Raw genomic sequence first — 15,043 nt, 5'->3', positions numbered from 1 at the left:
TGTCTCAGGTGGTGGAGCTGTAGACTCACGTATGACCTCTACTGGTGACTGGCAGGAACTGCAACAGTGACAACACTGTTTTAGAGCATGGCATACAGTGATGGATGATGATGGGTGACACTGCACTAGCTTGTTTCGGTTAGAAAACAAGGTTTTCCATTCGTCATAACTTTTGTTTGCAAGTGAGTTTGGTCTAGACCTGCTCTAAATGGAAAGTGTCATGAGATAACTTTTGTTGTGAATTGGCGCTATATAAATAAACTGAATTGAATTGAAATTGAAAGTGATTACATTCTGTTTTTACATACGTTTCATGCATCTCAAATTTTTTTTGCCCAACTATGCAAAAGAAGGTACCTCACCTAACACACAACTGCTCTCTTACCTGTGAATCTTTTGTCCCTGCTCTAACATGACTGTTTTCAGTGTCACCACAGGAGCCAAGGTTTCCATTTTAGTTTATTCAGTTATGCTGTCCAACCACATTATTTGCACATTCATGACCATTATGAACAGTATAAAACCTTCCCAACATGCACGTCTTTATGTGTGAATGTACAGTATGCTAAACTTGATTAGTGCTCTATTTACAGTTCAATAAAACAGCCAAACATAATACAAATATTACATGCAGTATACATTTATAAACAAAACCAAGCAGTGCTTTTTCACAACGCATCAATCAGATGGCATCCATCATTGGCCAGCAATGTCTTTCATTCAAAACAAAGCTCATAAAGACCAACTTTTAACTTTTTCTTTATATACACTTCATAGGCCACAACTTTTGGCGGTTAATTTTTTTACCGATAATCTAACAGACATTTCAAGTAAGTCCAACTATTGCAACTGCACTCTCCCTATTCAGAAAAAGTAATCTTCTGGGGAAGAGGATTCCAACCACGCAGCCAACCAATCCTATTTTAAAACCCACTGAATTATTAAAGCAGGTTTACATAAAACCTTTTCCAACATTTAATATTACTTCCCAGCCTTCTCTGTGTGCACCAAAAAAACTTCATAATGCAATGGAACGGAAGAAGAAAAATAGAAAAAAGGAGATATTTAAAAAATACTTCATTAAAAAAAAAAAAAAAAGACAGCAGTAATTTAAAAAACAAGCGCGCGCACACACACACACACACACGGTGAGTCTTAAGGTTTTGGATGTGACATACCTTTTTCACCTGAGATTAGATTCCTTTGTAAAAGAGCAGGAGATGAATGAGACCAAGTGGCACTTAAAAAGGCTTAAAGCACTGATTAATGCTGACACAGAATACTGTACAAACATACACAAGTGACATATGTATAGAACTGGGTATTATTTGACACTGGGGCCTCTTCAGCTCTGACAGATGCTCTTCAGTACCTGAATTTTGGATACCACAACAGCACTATTTGATATTCAATTTGCTGAATATAATCACTGACTGCTTGATTTTTAACAACAAATATCCAGCAATATCTGATGAGAGAACAGTTAAATGACATGAGGAAACACTCTGTGGCAACAATCAATACAAACACCAGTATGTCTATGCTGGAGAGTATTGATGTTTGATACCCAGCCTTACATCAAGCACAAATTTTGACTTGTCAATAAAAAGAAATATAAACCAAGATGATTGCTTTGAGCGCTCCAATGCAATAAGCCAAATGGTACAGTGTAAGGCCACTACAAAAAGCAGAATAGTGCTTTGTTTATAATAAACGATTTGGCCATTTTGTCCTCTTCAGTCAAGGCTGTCGGAAAGGCGACATTGTCATCGCAATGAGAACAGCAGCACTCGAATCATTAATAACGTTAAGTCCAGATTGTAACACATGCACTATCTAATAACCATAATCTGTAGGGAAACTAAAGGAGTTTGGTTTAGGGTCAAATCCTTCTGTCTTTAATAATGCACAACATTCCAGGCTATTTAAAAGCACTGATCTGCTAAGAACAGATGCTGCACTTGTTTCAAGTTGAAAGGCTAGTTAAGGATTGTATATACTTCAAGCATGGTCCTACCCTTACTGGTGACTAGTGCAGTGAGGGATGTTCTAAGTTAGTGGACTTGCTAGATCATATAGCACAGTATAACGCCACCAACCACTGGTGCAAAATAGATAAGCCAAGACAACTCGTAGCTGACACAAACAATATTATCCTGTGTCAACTCAGTTCAATAATTTAGTAACAATTGCTCCCACTATCTCTAAAATGGAAATAACACAGCACAGGTTAACACAAAACCACAACTTTAGAGTATTACAACCATCAGAAAAAAAAAAAAAAAAAAAAAAGACGAACAATGTGCAAGTCTGCATGGAAGCCTCCACTCGTCTCAACGGAGGGGAGAAAAAAGGCAAGTCTGTTGCATTTCCTGATAGTTCTCTTTTTTTAAAACCAATAAGGAAAGATCTCAGACAGATGACACAGGCAAGAGCATTTCCTGTAACAGTGCAAGTGCCTCAAGCTAACGGTCAATGTGACAATAGTTCAATGTGGAGGTATGTCTCCTTAGATGAGCTGAAACTGAATATCCGACGCAGACACAACCATCAGTGACAATGTGTTTATACTGTACAAGCGCTGTATACTTACTTTATAATAGTACCGCAGTTAGGGTTCACTACAACATCTTCTATTAGTCAGCAAGGAGCTTTTACCTTCACACAGTAGTGTGAGCATAGTGTTACTGATTTATTTTGTGTGCAACGCGAGGAGTGTGAGCAACGGACCCCTTCATGTATGGCTTGCTTGATATATATGACCAGCTTTTTTAAAGACAACATTATTATGTCTCTTTTCACTGTGCAGGGAAGCTGTTAGTCATAGTTACCTTCCTCCCCACTCAGCTTCCTCAATGTACTCGGATGTGTTTTTAGCTTTATCTACCTCTAGATGAAATCTGTACAAGGTGGATCCTCCTCTGAAGAAAACTGGTTACTTTGCTGGTTGCTGATGACAAACTCTTAAACTCAGTTCAGCAGGATATATGTGAATGCATGATACATTCAAGGTTGGTAATATCATCTGATTACAAGAGAGAATGTCTGACTCTTGCGACACTGTGATGTGATGTGCCATAAGCATCACTACTTCTGCAGAAGTTTCTCTGACAGAAACATGACATTGATGTATCACAAGCTGTAGTACGACAACTGATAACCACATCTGACTGGTTCGTCTCAGTCTCTCAGCTTGGAACTCTGAATAGTTTGCAGTGACTTTAAGTCAGAGTTAAGTCCATCTATCTGGGAACTATATCAGAACATTTAACTGTCAGTCTGTGTCAGTGGTTTCCCACAGGTGTGTTTGTGTGTGTCCATCAGCACCAGGGTTCACGCTGGGCTCTGCCTCGGGCCAAACTGTCTGCCCTCTGCCAGGCACTACTCATCAGGGCGAGGGCCTCACCACAACGCTTCTGCAAGGCCACATCCATCACCTCTCTGCGAGGGAGATCAACCTGTGTACAGTGAGGGTTTGACAAGATGGATGACAAGTGGCAGCAGTTAGATTTAAGATCTTGAATGCTGATATCCTGGGACAAATATTGACAGTTTATCTTCCCACCTGGAAAATGGCCTTCCAAGTACTGCCTAACGCCTCCAGCAGTCGATTTCTCTCCTCAGAGCCGCTGAAGTACAAGACCCATGGAGGAAGGAAATGGGCCCGATCTGCTGCAAACTCCTACAGAGGAACAAAGTGCATCGAGTTTGCAAAACATCTCAACTCATATTTTAAATGCTAATAACCATGCAATCAGTGCCCTGACCAAAAAACAGCAGAATTTAATAACAATTTAACACTAATGTTAATGCACTAAACAGTGCAGCACACAGATCACACCAAAATACATGCATTCATTCAATTATTGGATAAACACAGAGAGGAGTGAAGCCACTCACAATGACACAGTACTCTTTGTTGTTCTCCACGCTGACAGCTGTGACGTCACCGATATCAACGCTGCCCAGCAAGCGGAAGAAGCTGGTCTGACAGTCCTGATGGCAGGTTAGGAGCTTCCTGTCTGTCACTACTAGGCAACATGGGATACATGGAGTGGGAGCCACACCCTGAGGAATAACCTGCAAGTACGTGGGTCATAGTTTAATTATAGCTTGGTTACATAAACAGAGCTTATATTAATCCATATTGACATTCTGCATTAAGTTAAAATACAACGTTGAGATACAAGCAATAGAACAACTGTTTGTTAAACACACGGTGTGTGAACTATACAAATCTTTACCCCTTTGGAGACAGACTGGCAGAGCAGCTGCATCCAGTCGGCCATGTCCTGCTCATTGTTGGCGCTGAGCTCCAGCGGAGGCCGCTCTGTCAGGATGACCTGGAAGGCGTGAGGACGCTCTGTGCTGTTTGAGCGACGGCAGCCTCCACAGTGCTCTCCTCTGTTTGGAGAGGATGTTTCATTTTTTTAAGTTCAGTGCTAAAGACTTCCACAGCTTAACCATCTACAGCAGAATGAGCCTTTTTTTGCACAAGACATTTTGACATGACACAGATGTAAATAATAAAATGAATGGTGGCTGAATTCCATTTAGCATTTCAGTTTGAGGGTCTTGGTGTTATTTATGCTGTCTCACTGTCTTGAGACACTCCAGTGAAGAGTACCATTGTTAATGATATTACAACAACGCCTGTGCTTTTCCTGCTGTGACAAGTCAAAATGTCTGCTGAGAAAAAAGACATTTAAATCAGCTGAAGCTCACCCCATAGTGACGGACAGCAGAGGCGTCACATCAGTTCTCTCTGCATACAGGTACAGAATCCCATTGCTGCAAGAAAAATGACAGAACAAATATTTATATTAACCTAATCTGAAACTTATATCGTGCAAATATAACCTTCTTTTATATAATATTTAGAATACTGATATGCTTTACAGCATGCATTGTACAGTCTACAGATGTACGTGTGTTTTACAGCCAGTGTATATTTAAATGAACTTGTGGATATCAGCTGACTGATGTGTTGGACCTGTCCATACCTGAGGATGATGTAGCAGCTTTTCCACAGCTCTTTGCCCAGATAGGTGGTTCCAGCCCGGTACTGCAGAGTCCCATCCTTGGTGCTGGAAGGTGCTCCAGAGCTTGGTGAGCCACCCTGGGTCATGTCCAAGGGATCCTCCCAGTGGACCAGTGAATACAGTTGGATAGACACTTCAGATACCTGGAAAAACAGGCAAGCATTTGTTTACTACTACTTGAAAAAGTCATCCAAAGAAGAGAAGAGTGAATACAAATACAGAAAAACTAAAGGTTTAGTGCATCTTTCAGTGAAACTTTAGTGATTTGGATTTTCAATTTTCTACCTTTCAGCCATTTTTTCCATATTTCCATACAGTTATTACTGCATGGAGACACTTTCCAAAAAGGTCTGCATTGGATTACTATGCACTTTTCACATGTATATAAGTGTAATTAAATCTAATTTTCTTGTGTCATTTTAGTGGTCTCCCAGAAATCTCAGTGTGAGGTTCTTGGGAGTCAAATGAATCCAAAAAATAAAAAAAAAGATCTACAGAAGATTTAGTAATTTTGTCTTAATTAATTAATGTTTAATTAGCCACACATGTGACCAGACCTATACGAAGAGCTACCGGTACTATACTTTATGTGAGCTTTAACATGTCTTTACCTCACACTGTGATTCCTGGGAGACAAACTTGGTGAGTGCCAGTTTCTCCATGGTAGCATCAGTCAGAACAGAGGGGTAAGGAGGCTCACGACAGCCCTTCACCATGGCTGACTTGAGGACAGACAAGAACCAACTGTAAATGAAGAACAACAGAATGGATAAGCTCAGAGCAGAGACTAACTGACACATAAGACCACAGATGAACACATAGTGCAGTTGAGATTCTGGAGGTGTACATGCTGGCTCTTCACATATGGACACAAAGATGGTGGAAATTAATGCTTGAAGCTCTGAGTATTTCAGCTATTCAGTCTTTGTATCTGGTCCAGTATGGAGTCAAGAAGATAAAAAAAAAAACATGAAGTGCACTCACAGAGTCAGGGAAGCATCAGCTGTGTCCAACAGGAATTTTCTACGTCTGTTGGTGCAAACCACTGTCACTGTCTGCTGGTCCAGGCCCACCTAAAGGAAGACAGCATTACTGCTAACACTTCAGACAGGCACGATCAAGTCTACATGGTTGACAAATATCACGTCATTAACTATGCACAGATCACACGGAGGACCATGTAGACTGCGGAGTCAGCAATGTGACATACAACCGTATTAACTCATGGTTGTTTGGAGAAACGCATTCGTGAAAAATAACAGCAGCTCAAGCCACAGGTGAATGAGAGAACATGGCCAATCCTTGTCAAGCAGGGCACTTACTGAAATATAGTCCAGCTCATTATAAGAAACAGCATCCTCTACAGTGTAGGGCTTCTCTGCTGCACCTGCCGTGGAAAACAAAAGTAAAATAAAAACATTGACCACATTTCAGAAAAAAGAAACTGTCAGGGTTGCTGATACAGGTAGATATCAGTGGTTTACACAGTGAACATGTTCCCTAAAGATAAGAAAATGTATTGTGACTCCCAGTAACAACATCAGTATGTCTCAAATAAAAACTTGCTCTGTTCCACCTCTTATTACCAAATAAAGCCAATGCATGATGGGTTTTGAGCCACTTACCTTTCCTAAGCAGGTAGATGTAACAGTCAGTCAGCAGCAGGTAAAGAGGCTGCAGGTCTCCCTCCATATGGCCTGTGCTCATTCTCAACATCTGCAGAAAGATAAATTCTGTTAACTGTTGGCAACCACCATATTCATGTCTCAAACTGTTCTAGTCATTAGTGATGGATTCTAGTAACTCAATGCCAGACTGTAGCTCAGTGTTTCATCATTTATCACAAACCAATCCAATATTTATTCACTTGATATTTATGTAATTTTAGAAGGTAAGGTGCAAAGTGTAGAAAAAGTGTGAATAGCTTGGATGTTTTCAAACCACGAAAGTCAAATATTTTTCAACAGCCAGTAAAAGCAGTTAGTCAATTGGGCAAACTGAGCCTTGCAACACTTCCACTGCAAAACAGACTCCAAACCACTTCTTCAATGTCAAAATGAGTCAAACAATACCAAAACCGGCATAAAGATATTTATTCACTTACTGTTCAAGAAAAATTCATTTCTGTTTCTGTCCATTAAAAGGCTATGACATCACTTTCAAAACAAAAAAAGAATAACGTGACTGTCTGTGTTCACCTTGAAGAGCTGCTCCTCATTTTCTCTGAAAACATGTATCATGAGAAGAAGCAGGTGATTGTTGTCCACCCTGAAACATGAATAACAAAGAACATCAGACATACTTTAAACAACATCACAACTACATACAACTCATTTTGTAGAAACTCCTTACTTAAACTCTGCAGGATGAGAACTCTCAGAGGGACTGAGCATCTCCTCTTGTAGTTCTTCTGCTTCCTCAGCACTCTTGTCTGTTGCCTGTCCTCCTTCTGTGTCTTCCTCCCTGGCATTCATGTCTGGCTCCTGTCCTGCTGTTGCTTTTGCTTCTCCTTCAATTTCAGGGCCACCTGATAGAGTCTGCGGCTCGCCATGCTCTGTAAAGTCATAGTGGCCACCACCTGAGGGAGTAGAGTCTGGACTGAAGGGGGTAAAGCAGCATAAGTCTGCATTTGCAGAAGAGGTCTGCAGGAAGTTTGGGCTTGTGCCCAGTGGGGAGGGAGACGTCTCTCCTGGGGCTCGGTCAGGTGGCTCGCCCCCTGAATCCTCTCGAAAGGGCTGCTTTTCAGGGGGCTCGGGGCCTTGGTCACAGCCCTCACTGTTTTTTTCCGGCCCCTTCTCTGAGCGCTCCCAGGCCTCCTCCTTATCCAGAGCTCCGTTGAGTCGGTCCATGACATCACTAAGGGGCTGGCCCACCCTATCCATGGAGGTGTCGGTCATCTCTGGAAGCCGCAGGAGACCTTCTACTCCGTCCTCATCTCCTTCATCAACAACTTCTGTTCCCACCCTGTTTCTCCTTGATTCTGCATCAGCATCCAGCTGAATTACAGTGCAGTTTAAGGGATCTACATCCTCTGAGGCCAGGAGGCTGTTGTCCATTTCCATGTGCTCGGAGGAGACAGAGTTATGGATGCTGCTGCTGGAATCTGTGGAGCCCTTCCCTCGTCGCTTCTTGGCAGGTTTCCTTCGTCTGGCCATCCTGGAGGAGGAGTGTATACAATTTGATTAACAGACAGAAGCCTACAGGCCAGAAACTGAAGATGTAGCTACTTTACCTGATGACCTCCAGCTCGTTGTTGCCGTTCTCCATGTCATCTCCAGTGGTGTTGTGGCGGCTGGCCACATGAACTGGTGTGACATCAGCCGACGTGTTGGTGGTATTAGTGTCTGAATCCTCGTTGAAAGGGTTGTGTCTGAACGTGGGGCTGTGCGGAGAAAGATGAACCGCCACCTTCATCTTGACAGGGCCAGCTGAAAGAACCACTGTGTCACTGATGACTGTCAGGGGATCAGAGCCACTGGATCGTGGGCAGCTGGCCTGGTCAGTCAGGTCACCCTCTAACATGACAATCAAACATTAAGAGTAAACATAAAAAGGGGCAGCCATGCACATTCAGAACTAGAGAAGAAATACACTCATTTTTTGGCACAGTCTCATCAGGTAAGTTGAGTGATAAAGACTGAAATCAGAAACTTTAGTCATACAAAGTAATTTAGTCTTTAGTAAAAGTAGCAAAGGTCTTCTCAATCCATACACTTTCTGGATGATGTTTTTGTTGTTTATGTTTTCACCACCAATGGAAAGTTGTCCAAAGAGACAATTTCAGAAAAAAAATTTGTGTATTTCTTCTTCATCATCATCATAAAACAAATTAATGTTAGGGGCTGCAGAATTGTTTGTAGTTCTTTGGCAGGGTCAGAGAGGCACAAAACGCAATGTGCAAGACATCAAATAGGTACACAGGCAGCAGCTGTCTTTACAGTGGCACAGGCCTAAGTAAAGGACTATCACTTCTCCAGCTAGAGATGGGTCATACTTAACGAATGTTTAGATAATATCCTTTGCAGGGGTCAGTATTTTTTTGCACATATTGGAATTCATTGTGAGTGGACTAAACATGATTTCTTTTACTAATTAAAATTTAGACCATAAAGGAGTAGTCGACCATGAGATGACAGACATTCATATTCTGTGTGCTCATAGCAGCTTGCTGCAGATGCTGTAGTAATGCTCAGCAGTATGCACTCAGTCTACACCTGAGCTGAACCTAGGCCAGTGCCACATATCACACAGGAAGAGAAGACATTACAAAAAAATGATACACAGGACAAACAGATAACACAATGTAATGAGACAGACTGGACAAAGGTGAGTACCAGTTACATAAGGCGTTTATCTTGCTGTTGTAAATAATAAAGCGCAGTGAACATTAGGATCATTGCCCAGATGAAAAACACATGCAGAACATGACAGATGACCATTCCATAGACCCACCCGACACTGAATTTCCCAAGAGAACCAAAGTGCTGTCTTCCCAAACTTACCTGGCAACTTAACAAATTATCATTAATAAAAAGGCTGTACTAAAAATGTACATTTCACTGGAACTGAAAATACTAACACGTGGCAATAAAAGGCTTTGACTTAGATGAACCCCCATGCTTCATGGGAAGGTTTAGTAGAGGGGAAACATTACCTTCTCCTATAATAATCAATGTAGAGGTTTATTTGTTTAGTCGTCATGTGCTAAACAAATCTACATTCAACCCACTTGCCTTCCAACTCAATCCATTCTCAAAGTCAAAGTATTTATACCTTTCCCTTTCATCATGCTTGGCTTTGCACCAGCTAACTGCATTTTAGATATTAACATGTGTAATTACTGGCTAGAGTACCCAGCATGCATTAAGCACAAACTAAGGGATGGTCATGCCAGATAGGAGGGAGGGAACAGGGGATGGAAAAGCAGGAAGGGGAGGGGTTGACCAATGTCCCACCTTCCCAGTCTGCACTTGGCAATGACTGCAACACGGGGAAGATGTCACCAAAATCATAATCTAAAAAAAAGGAGGGATAACATTCAACATTAGAGAGAGATGGAGTGGAAACAGGAGATTGAGAGAATGGCAAAGAAACTGAAAAATATCATGACATTTGGCATGTACAAAATAACAAAAGTGATGGCGGGAAAAAAAACTGACAAGTAGGAACTAAAACAGGGAAATTGACTGACTACTTTGTGGAAAGCGATGGGGAAAGCACTGCAATCAGTCAAGTGAGAACATTCTGTACCCATGAGCCTCTGCACACCAAGTGATCCATTTGATAAAATGCACTTTGGTATGAGTGAGTCACAAGAGTTTGGAAGAATCAATACAACTTCTGCATCAGCGTGCCATTAGCCTGACATCACTATATGAATTTGTACCAAAGCATGAGCGTGTACCTGCATTCGAGCAAGGCCTGATCAAGTCATAAACCAGTACAGCAGAGGCTGCCATTCAGCAAGAGGGTCACTATTAATCACAATTAGTCCATACAATAACAAGTGTCAAAACTAGAGGCATTTCAAGACACAGCAGCCCCCAAAACTGAAATTAGACATTTGATTGTCTTTGGGTCCAAAGAAAAACCAGTCTGTCTGGTTAGTCTGTCTCAAATTAGACAATCATTAGTGATAAAGTGAAACAAGGGATGAAATAAAACAGGAGTGCTGCTTCCAGGGGATGTTCCCAGCCAATCCTAAGGATCGGTATCAAGGCCGATCTGGGTGTATCTTAATGTACTGGTATCAGCTCAAAAAAGTCAATCAAAATCTGATCTGTAACACCAATGTACAACAGTCAGGTTTATCTGTAGTCCCACCTGCTCCAAAAAGAGTGATATGTCTTCCCATTGGCTGATCGTGTTTTCAGCTTTATAGTTCTGACTTAGGACCTTAAGTACATATACCAAGAAGTCTGCAAAAACTAAGACAGTCAGATTTAGAAGGCTACAGCTGTTATTTCAGTGTGTCAGGTACATGTTTAGTCATTTTCATTAACATTATATCAATGTATGGAACCGGATCAAGATCAGGACATCCCTCCTGCTTACCTTCGCTGGAGGGGGCTATGGCACTGTCATCCCACTCCAGGTTGGTGGAGGTGAGCGAGGTGAAGGAGTGCAGGGACAAGCTGTCTGAACTGGGCAGTCTTTCCTCAAAGTCCAGCAGGTTCTGGGGTTTGTAGTACTCTGGCATGTAGGGGGCCACGTCCAGATAGGGCACATCCTGAACGAGCAGGACCAAAACAGAAACACTACAGACATGCCACTAACATTTAAGAGATGAATTCCTTTTGATATTGTGATGAATTCTGCTCTGACCAGCTCCAGATCAAAGCGAATGAACTCCAGACCAGAAACCAGTGTGAGGAAGAGCGTGAGATGATCATGACTACAGACCAGTGCGTTCCTAACGGAGACAGAAATCCGTTTGAGTCACAGACAATTGCTTACCTCAAAAATAACTGAATATATCAGTTATTTTGCCAACATAACAACAACAGGCAGTAATCACTGAAATGCAATAACTGCTTCACATAAGGGTCAATCTGTGATGTCAGGAATGATCTAAGGAAAGATCAGATGACTTACTTGAAATAATACTTCTGCAGTAATGCTTGGTTCTCCTGGAAGAGTCGTAGATAGCTCTCTAAAGAGCTCTCACTCAGTGCCAGGTACAACCATGCACGACCTACGCAAAGGAAAGAAGAGTTTTTTTCTATGCATGTAACCCGCTGAAAGATGAACTTTCGTTTAATGCCAACCCCCCAAGTGCTCTGTGTGTGAGTGTGTTTCATTGTGTGACAGAGATGTCTCACTTCGACCAAGGTTGGTTGCAATGTGCTGAAGTTGATCTATCTGACGGACAGCCTCTCTCCTGGTGAAGTGAAGGACCAGGACCCAGTAGCCTGACGAGATGTCCTGCAGTCTGCAGTGTAGGAAGCAGCCAATAATATCACATGGTTGAGGCCAAGAGAGAAGAGCAGTAGAGTGATGAGACAAGAACTAAAATTCCACAGAAAATTGACAGCAACATAAAGCAAAATATCCACAATATTATTTGCACCATGCAACTTTCAAAAGTGCTATTTAAGCCTCTTACCCATAAAGCAGAGCATGGTCAAGGTGTTCACATAGTCGCTGCAAAACCCGGTCGTGATTTCGGATGGCTGGAGTCTCATCTTCACAGGCTGCAAAGTAACTCTGCAACTGTAGAGAGAGATGGTTTCTCTGCTGTTTGTTTTGCTGGGGAGGGGAACATTTTACTCCAAGTTTTTTGTATTTCTCTTATAAAGAAGTGATTGTATTTAAGTTATTATGCAGGACAGACCTTTATCATGATACCTGTGAAGATATTTATTTTCTAACCAGTTAAGCTGGAATCATTCGGACAGCCTGACTTAGGTACATGCATCTGGAGAGGAATTTTTTTTTATTGTTTATTGCCATGTACCTGAAACCACCTGTGGTTCAAAATGTTGTAGTTTAGTATATGTGCAGGGCACAAATTGCAGCATAGACTGTCACCTCTACTAGGCTGTTACATGAGTGTTCAGACAACTTGGCATCTTGAATGACTCTGGGAGGAAGCTGTTTAAAGAGCTTCCAAAAGCATGCAATTACAAAACTGCTTTAACGCAAACAAGCCAAGCAATGGGATTCTTTTTTAGCCATGATGAATTTGTAACCTGAAGATCGAGTCATTTACTTGTTTTCAGCTCTGTATTTGAGCCGAAAACAAGTAAAGATGTACAAACTGGACTTGAGATGAAACAAAGTTCTACAGTTCGAGTAGACACTAGCCATTAGGGTGCTTAATGGTGTTCACATCAATATGGAGTGAACGGTGATTTTCCCCAAGGTTTAGTACAGTACAGCGCAACAATGATCTTAAAGTGCAACATACAGTCATTGGAACCAAGGAATTTTGTGCCAAATGTAATGTTCCTGACCTAAATTCCACAGAGCATGTGTTTTGTTGCAGTGTATAGGTACTCCTTGTATGGCAATTTTACTGCTCAAGACCAGGCTGAAGGCAAAAACACTCATGAAACAAGAAGTAAGTGAATCAGGCTGACAGAGGGATGAATTAAAGGTCTACAGTTTCTACATTGCTGATCTGATGCGGATGTAATTAATGGTAAAACGTGCCAACTTATTGTTACAATCATTGTTTCATTTCAATTTGCTGACAGATAAAGAGCAGAAGCAACAAACATCTCTAAACTCTGAACTTCATCATAGGTATCTTATTGTATGGGATTAATTCACAAAAATTTTACTTTTCTACTGACACACACACATACACACACACACACAACTCAACATGCAGATGCTTAGTGTGTTTCATAGTTTCATAGTTTTGAGGATTGTGACCCAGAGAAGGAGAATTTATATCCTGTGACTATCTTCACATGACAAAGCAATGTTTGCCTAGGGCAAACACTGTAAACTGTCATGGAAGCTTGGGGAATACTGTCTCATAGTCACTTTAACAGTTCTGCAGTAAAGAACTTAACGCAGTAAATGAGACTAAAAATGGAGGAAAATTGTGGATTAAGCAAGAGAGAGAGAGACAGTACTAGGCTCAGTGCATTAAATGCACCAATGTGAGGCTTTGTAAAGCAATCATCCATCAGATGTCACAGTAAGCCATTGAGAAAGAGACAGATGACAGACCCCATGCAAAATAAAAACCCAAACACACATGTTTTTGGAAAGTGAGTGAAAAAACAAGCAGGGAATGGAGAAAGAAGATGCAATGCTGTCAGTCGGGTTACGAGAACGCTTTCACAACACCAGGCATACTTACACGAAAAAATATAAAATATATCCTAACTAAAGCTGAAATTAGGAGCCGAGATCTAGTGTTGCAGTATTGTTGCAGATGTGTTTCCAACACATGCGGCAGTGAGCTACCACGCAGGGGGCTTGGTGCCACTATTGTTCACCGAGGTCATAAAGAGAAAACAAAACACGACAGCCTAAAGCTGGAGCTCTAAAACATAAAGATGAATTAATGAATTGTGCCGAACAGTTCATTAGTTGTTTGCTTCTATCAGTAAGGGCAAGGCCCTTCCGTGACAGCGAGCTGGTAAGGCACCCCGGTATCAAAGTTGCCCCTTTGGCGGACAAGAGATGACCTAATGTTAGCTAGGGTAATTCAAGCACTTTAAAATACTCATGTCCTCAGACAATATTTAGGTGTGTTGAACAGTTGAATACCGCTTACCTTCTTGACAGACAGGGAGATGTTTTCCAATATGCGATCCTTTACTTTTAGTTGATCCATCACTGGTCTGTTGGCAGCTTACACCAGACTGTCAGCTGACTGCTTAAGCAGGGCTCTTGTTTTGCTAAAGCTAACGCCCCCCCCTTAGCTAGCTAGCATGATCTTGCTCTCCGATACAGACACAGCTTGGGCTGTCAATTAAATACATTGGTTTTGTCAGCACCGCTAGTTCACAGCCATCGCCTTAAAGCCTGGCAAGTAGGAAGATAAGTTAACTTCTATCATCAGATCCGATTAGCCAAGTACTGTCTGCCTAGCTTCAGGTTAGCTGTTAGCCACTTGACTTTTTTTTTTTATATACCAGACTCAGGCTGGGGGTGGCTAGCAACTTTTAGAGTACATAAATGGGTAACTTTCAGCAGCAAATTTTTTTTTATCATCTTTTCCTTTTCCTTGTGTGGTTAGTTATTGTGACGTATTCCCCTTTCCCGTATTGGTGTATATAGTCGGTTACTGTCACATCAAATTCACGGATGCTCAGGTTACTTGCCACTAGCTGTCCGGTGTCCGAACTCTCCCAGTCAGTCAGTGGGTTACGTCACTGCTAGGCTGACCTCTGTACACTTTATCAACACATGAGGGAGTAGCGGGCCAAACAGCGTTCAAAGTTTTGACAATCACAAGGTTTCTTTGCTCGTCTTTGAAAACCAACGAAATACATTCGTAAATGTTTTTTGATTTTCAAACATCATAAGTAACTCCTGAA

General features: G+C 41.6%; 1 protein-coding gene across 2 annotated transcripts; it reads right to left on the bottom strand.

Annotated features, from left to right (window-relative positions):
* Window positions 1–446: 446 nt before the first annotated feature.
* Window positions 447–15,007, bottom strand: plekhm2 (pleckstrin homology domain containing, family M (with RUN domain) member 2). 2 transcript variants are annotated; one of them, XM_046396562.1, is made up of 20 exons: window positions 14,278–15,007; window positions 12,148–12,254; window positions 11,864–11,973; window positions 11,637–11,736; window positions 11,367–11,454; window positions 11,097–11,271; window positions 9,998–10,057; window positions 8,275–8,557; window positions 7,395–8,198; window positions 7,241–7,310; window positions 6,668–6,758; window positions 6,365–6,429; window positions 6,027–6,115; window positions 5,654–5,786; window positions 5,004–5,185; window positions 4,726–4,791; window positions 4,245–4,404; window positions 3,901–4,080; window positions 3,566–3,682; window positions 447–3,458 (listed from the first exon to the last, which is right to left on the bottom strand). In XM_046396562.1, the coding sequence occupies exons 1-20, from the start codon at window positions 14,335–14,337 to the stop codon at window positions 3,321–3,323; spliced, it is 3,078 nt and encodes a 1,025-aa protein (XP_046252518.1). In that variant the 5' UTR covers window positions 14,338–15,007; the 3' UTR covers window positions 447–3,320. The 2 variants fall into 2 exon arrangements, with proteins under 2 accessions (XP_046252518.1, XP_046252519.1); XM_046396563.1 differs by lacking the exon at window positions 9,998–10,057.
* Window positions 15,008–15,043: the final 36 nt, after the last annotated feature.

The sequence above is a fragment of the Scatophagus argus genome, chromosome 8 (genome assembly GCF_020382885.2).
Source record: "Scatophagus argus isolate fScaArg1 chromosome 8, fScaArg1.pri, whole genome shotgun sequence".
NCBI classification, from domain to species: Eukaryota; Metazoa; Chordata; class Actinopteri; family Scatophagidae; genus Scatophagus; species Scatophagus argus.
The sequence above is the reverse complement of the archived record's forward strand: the minus strand, read 5'-3'. Positions and strand labels throughout refer to the sequence as shown.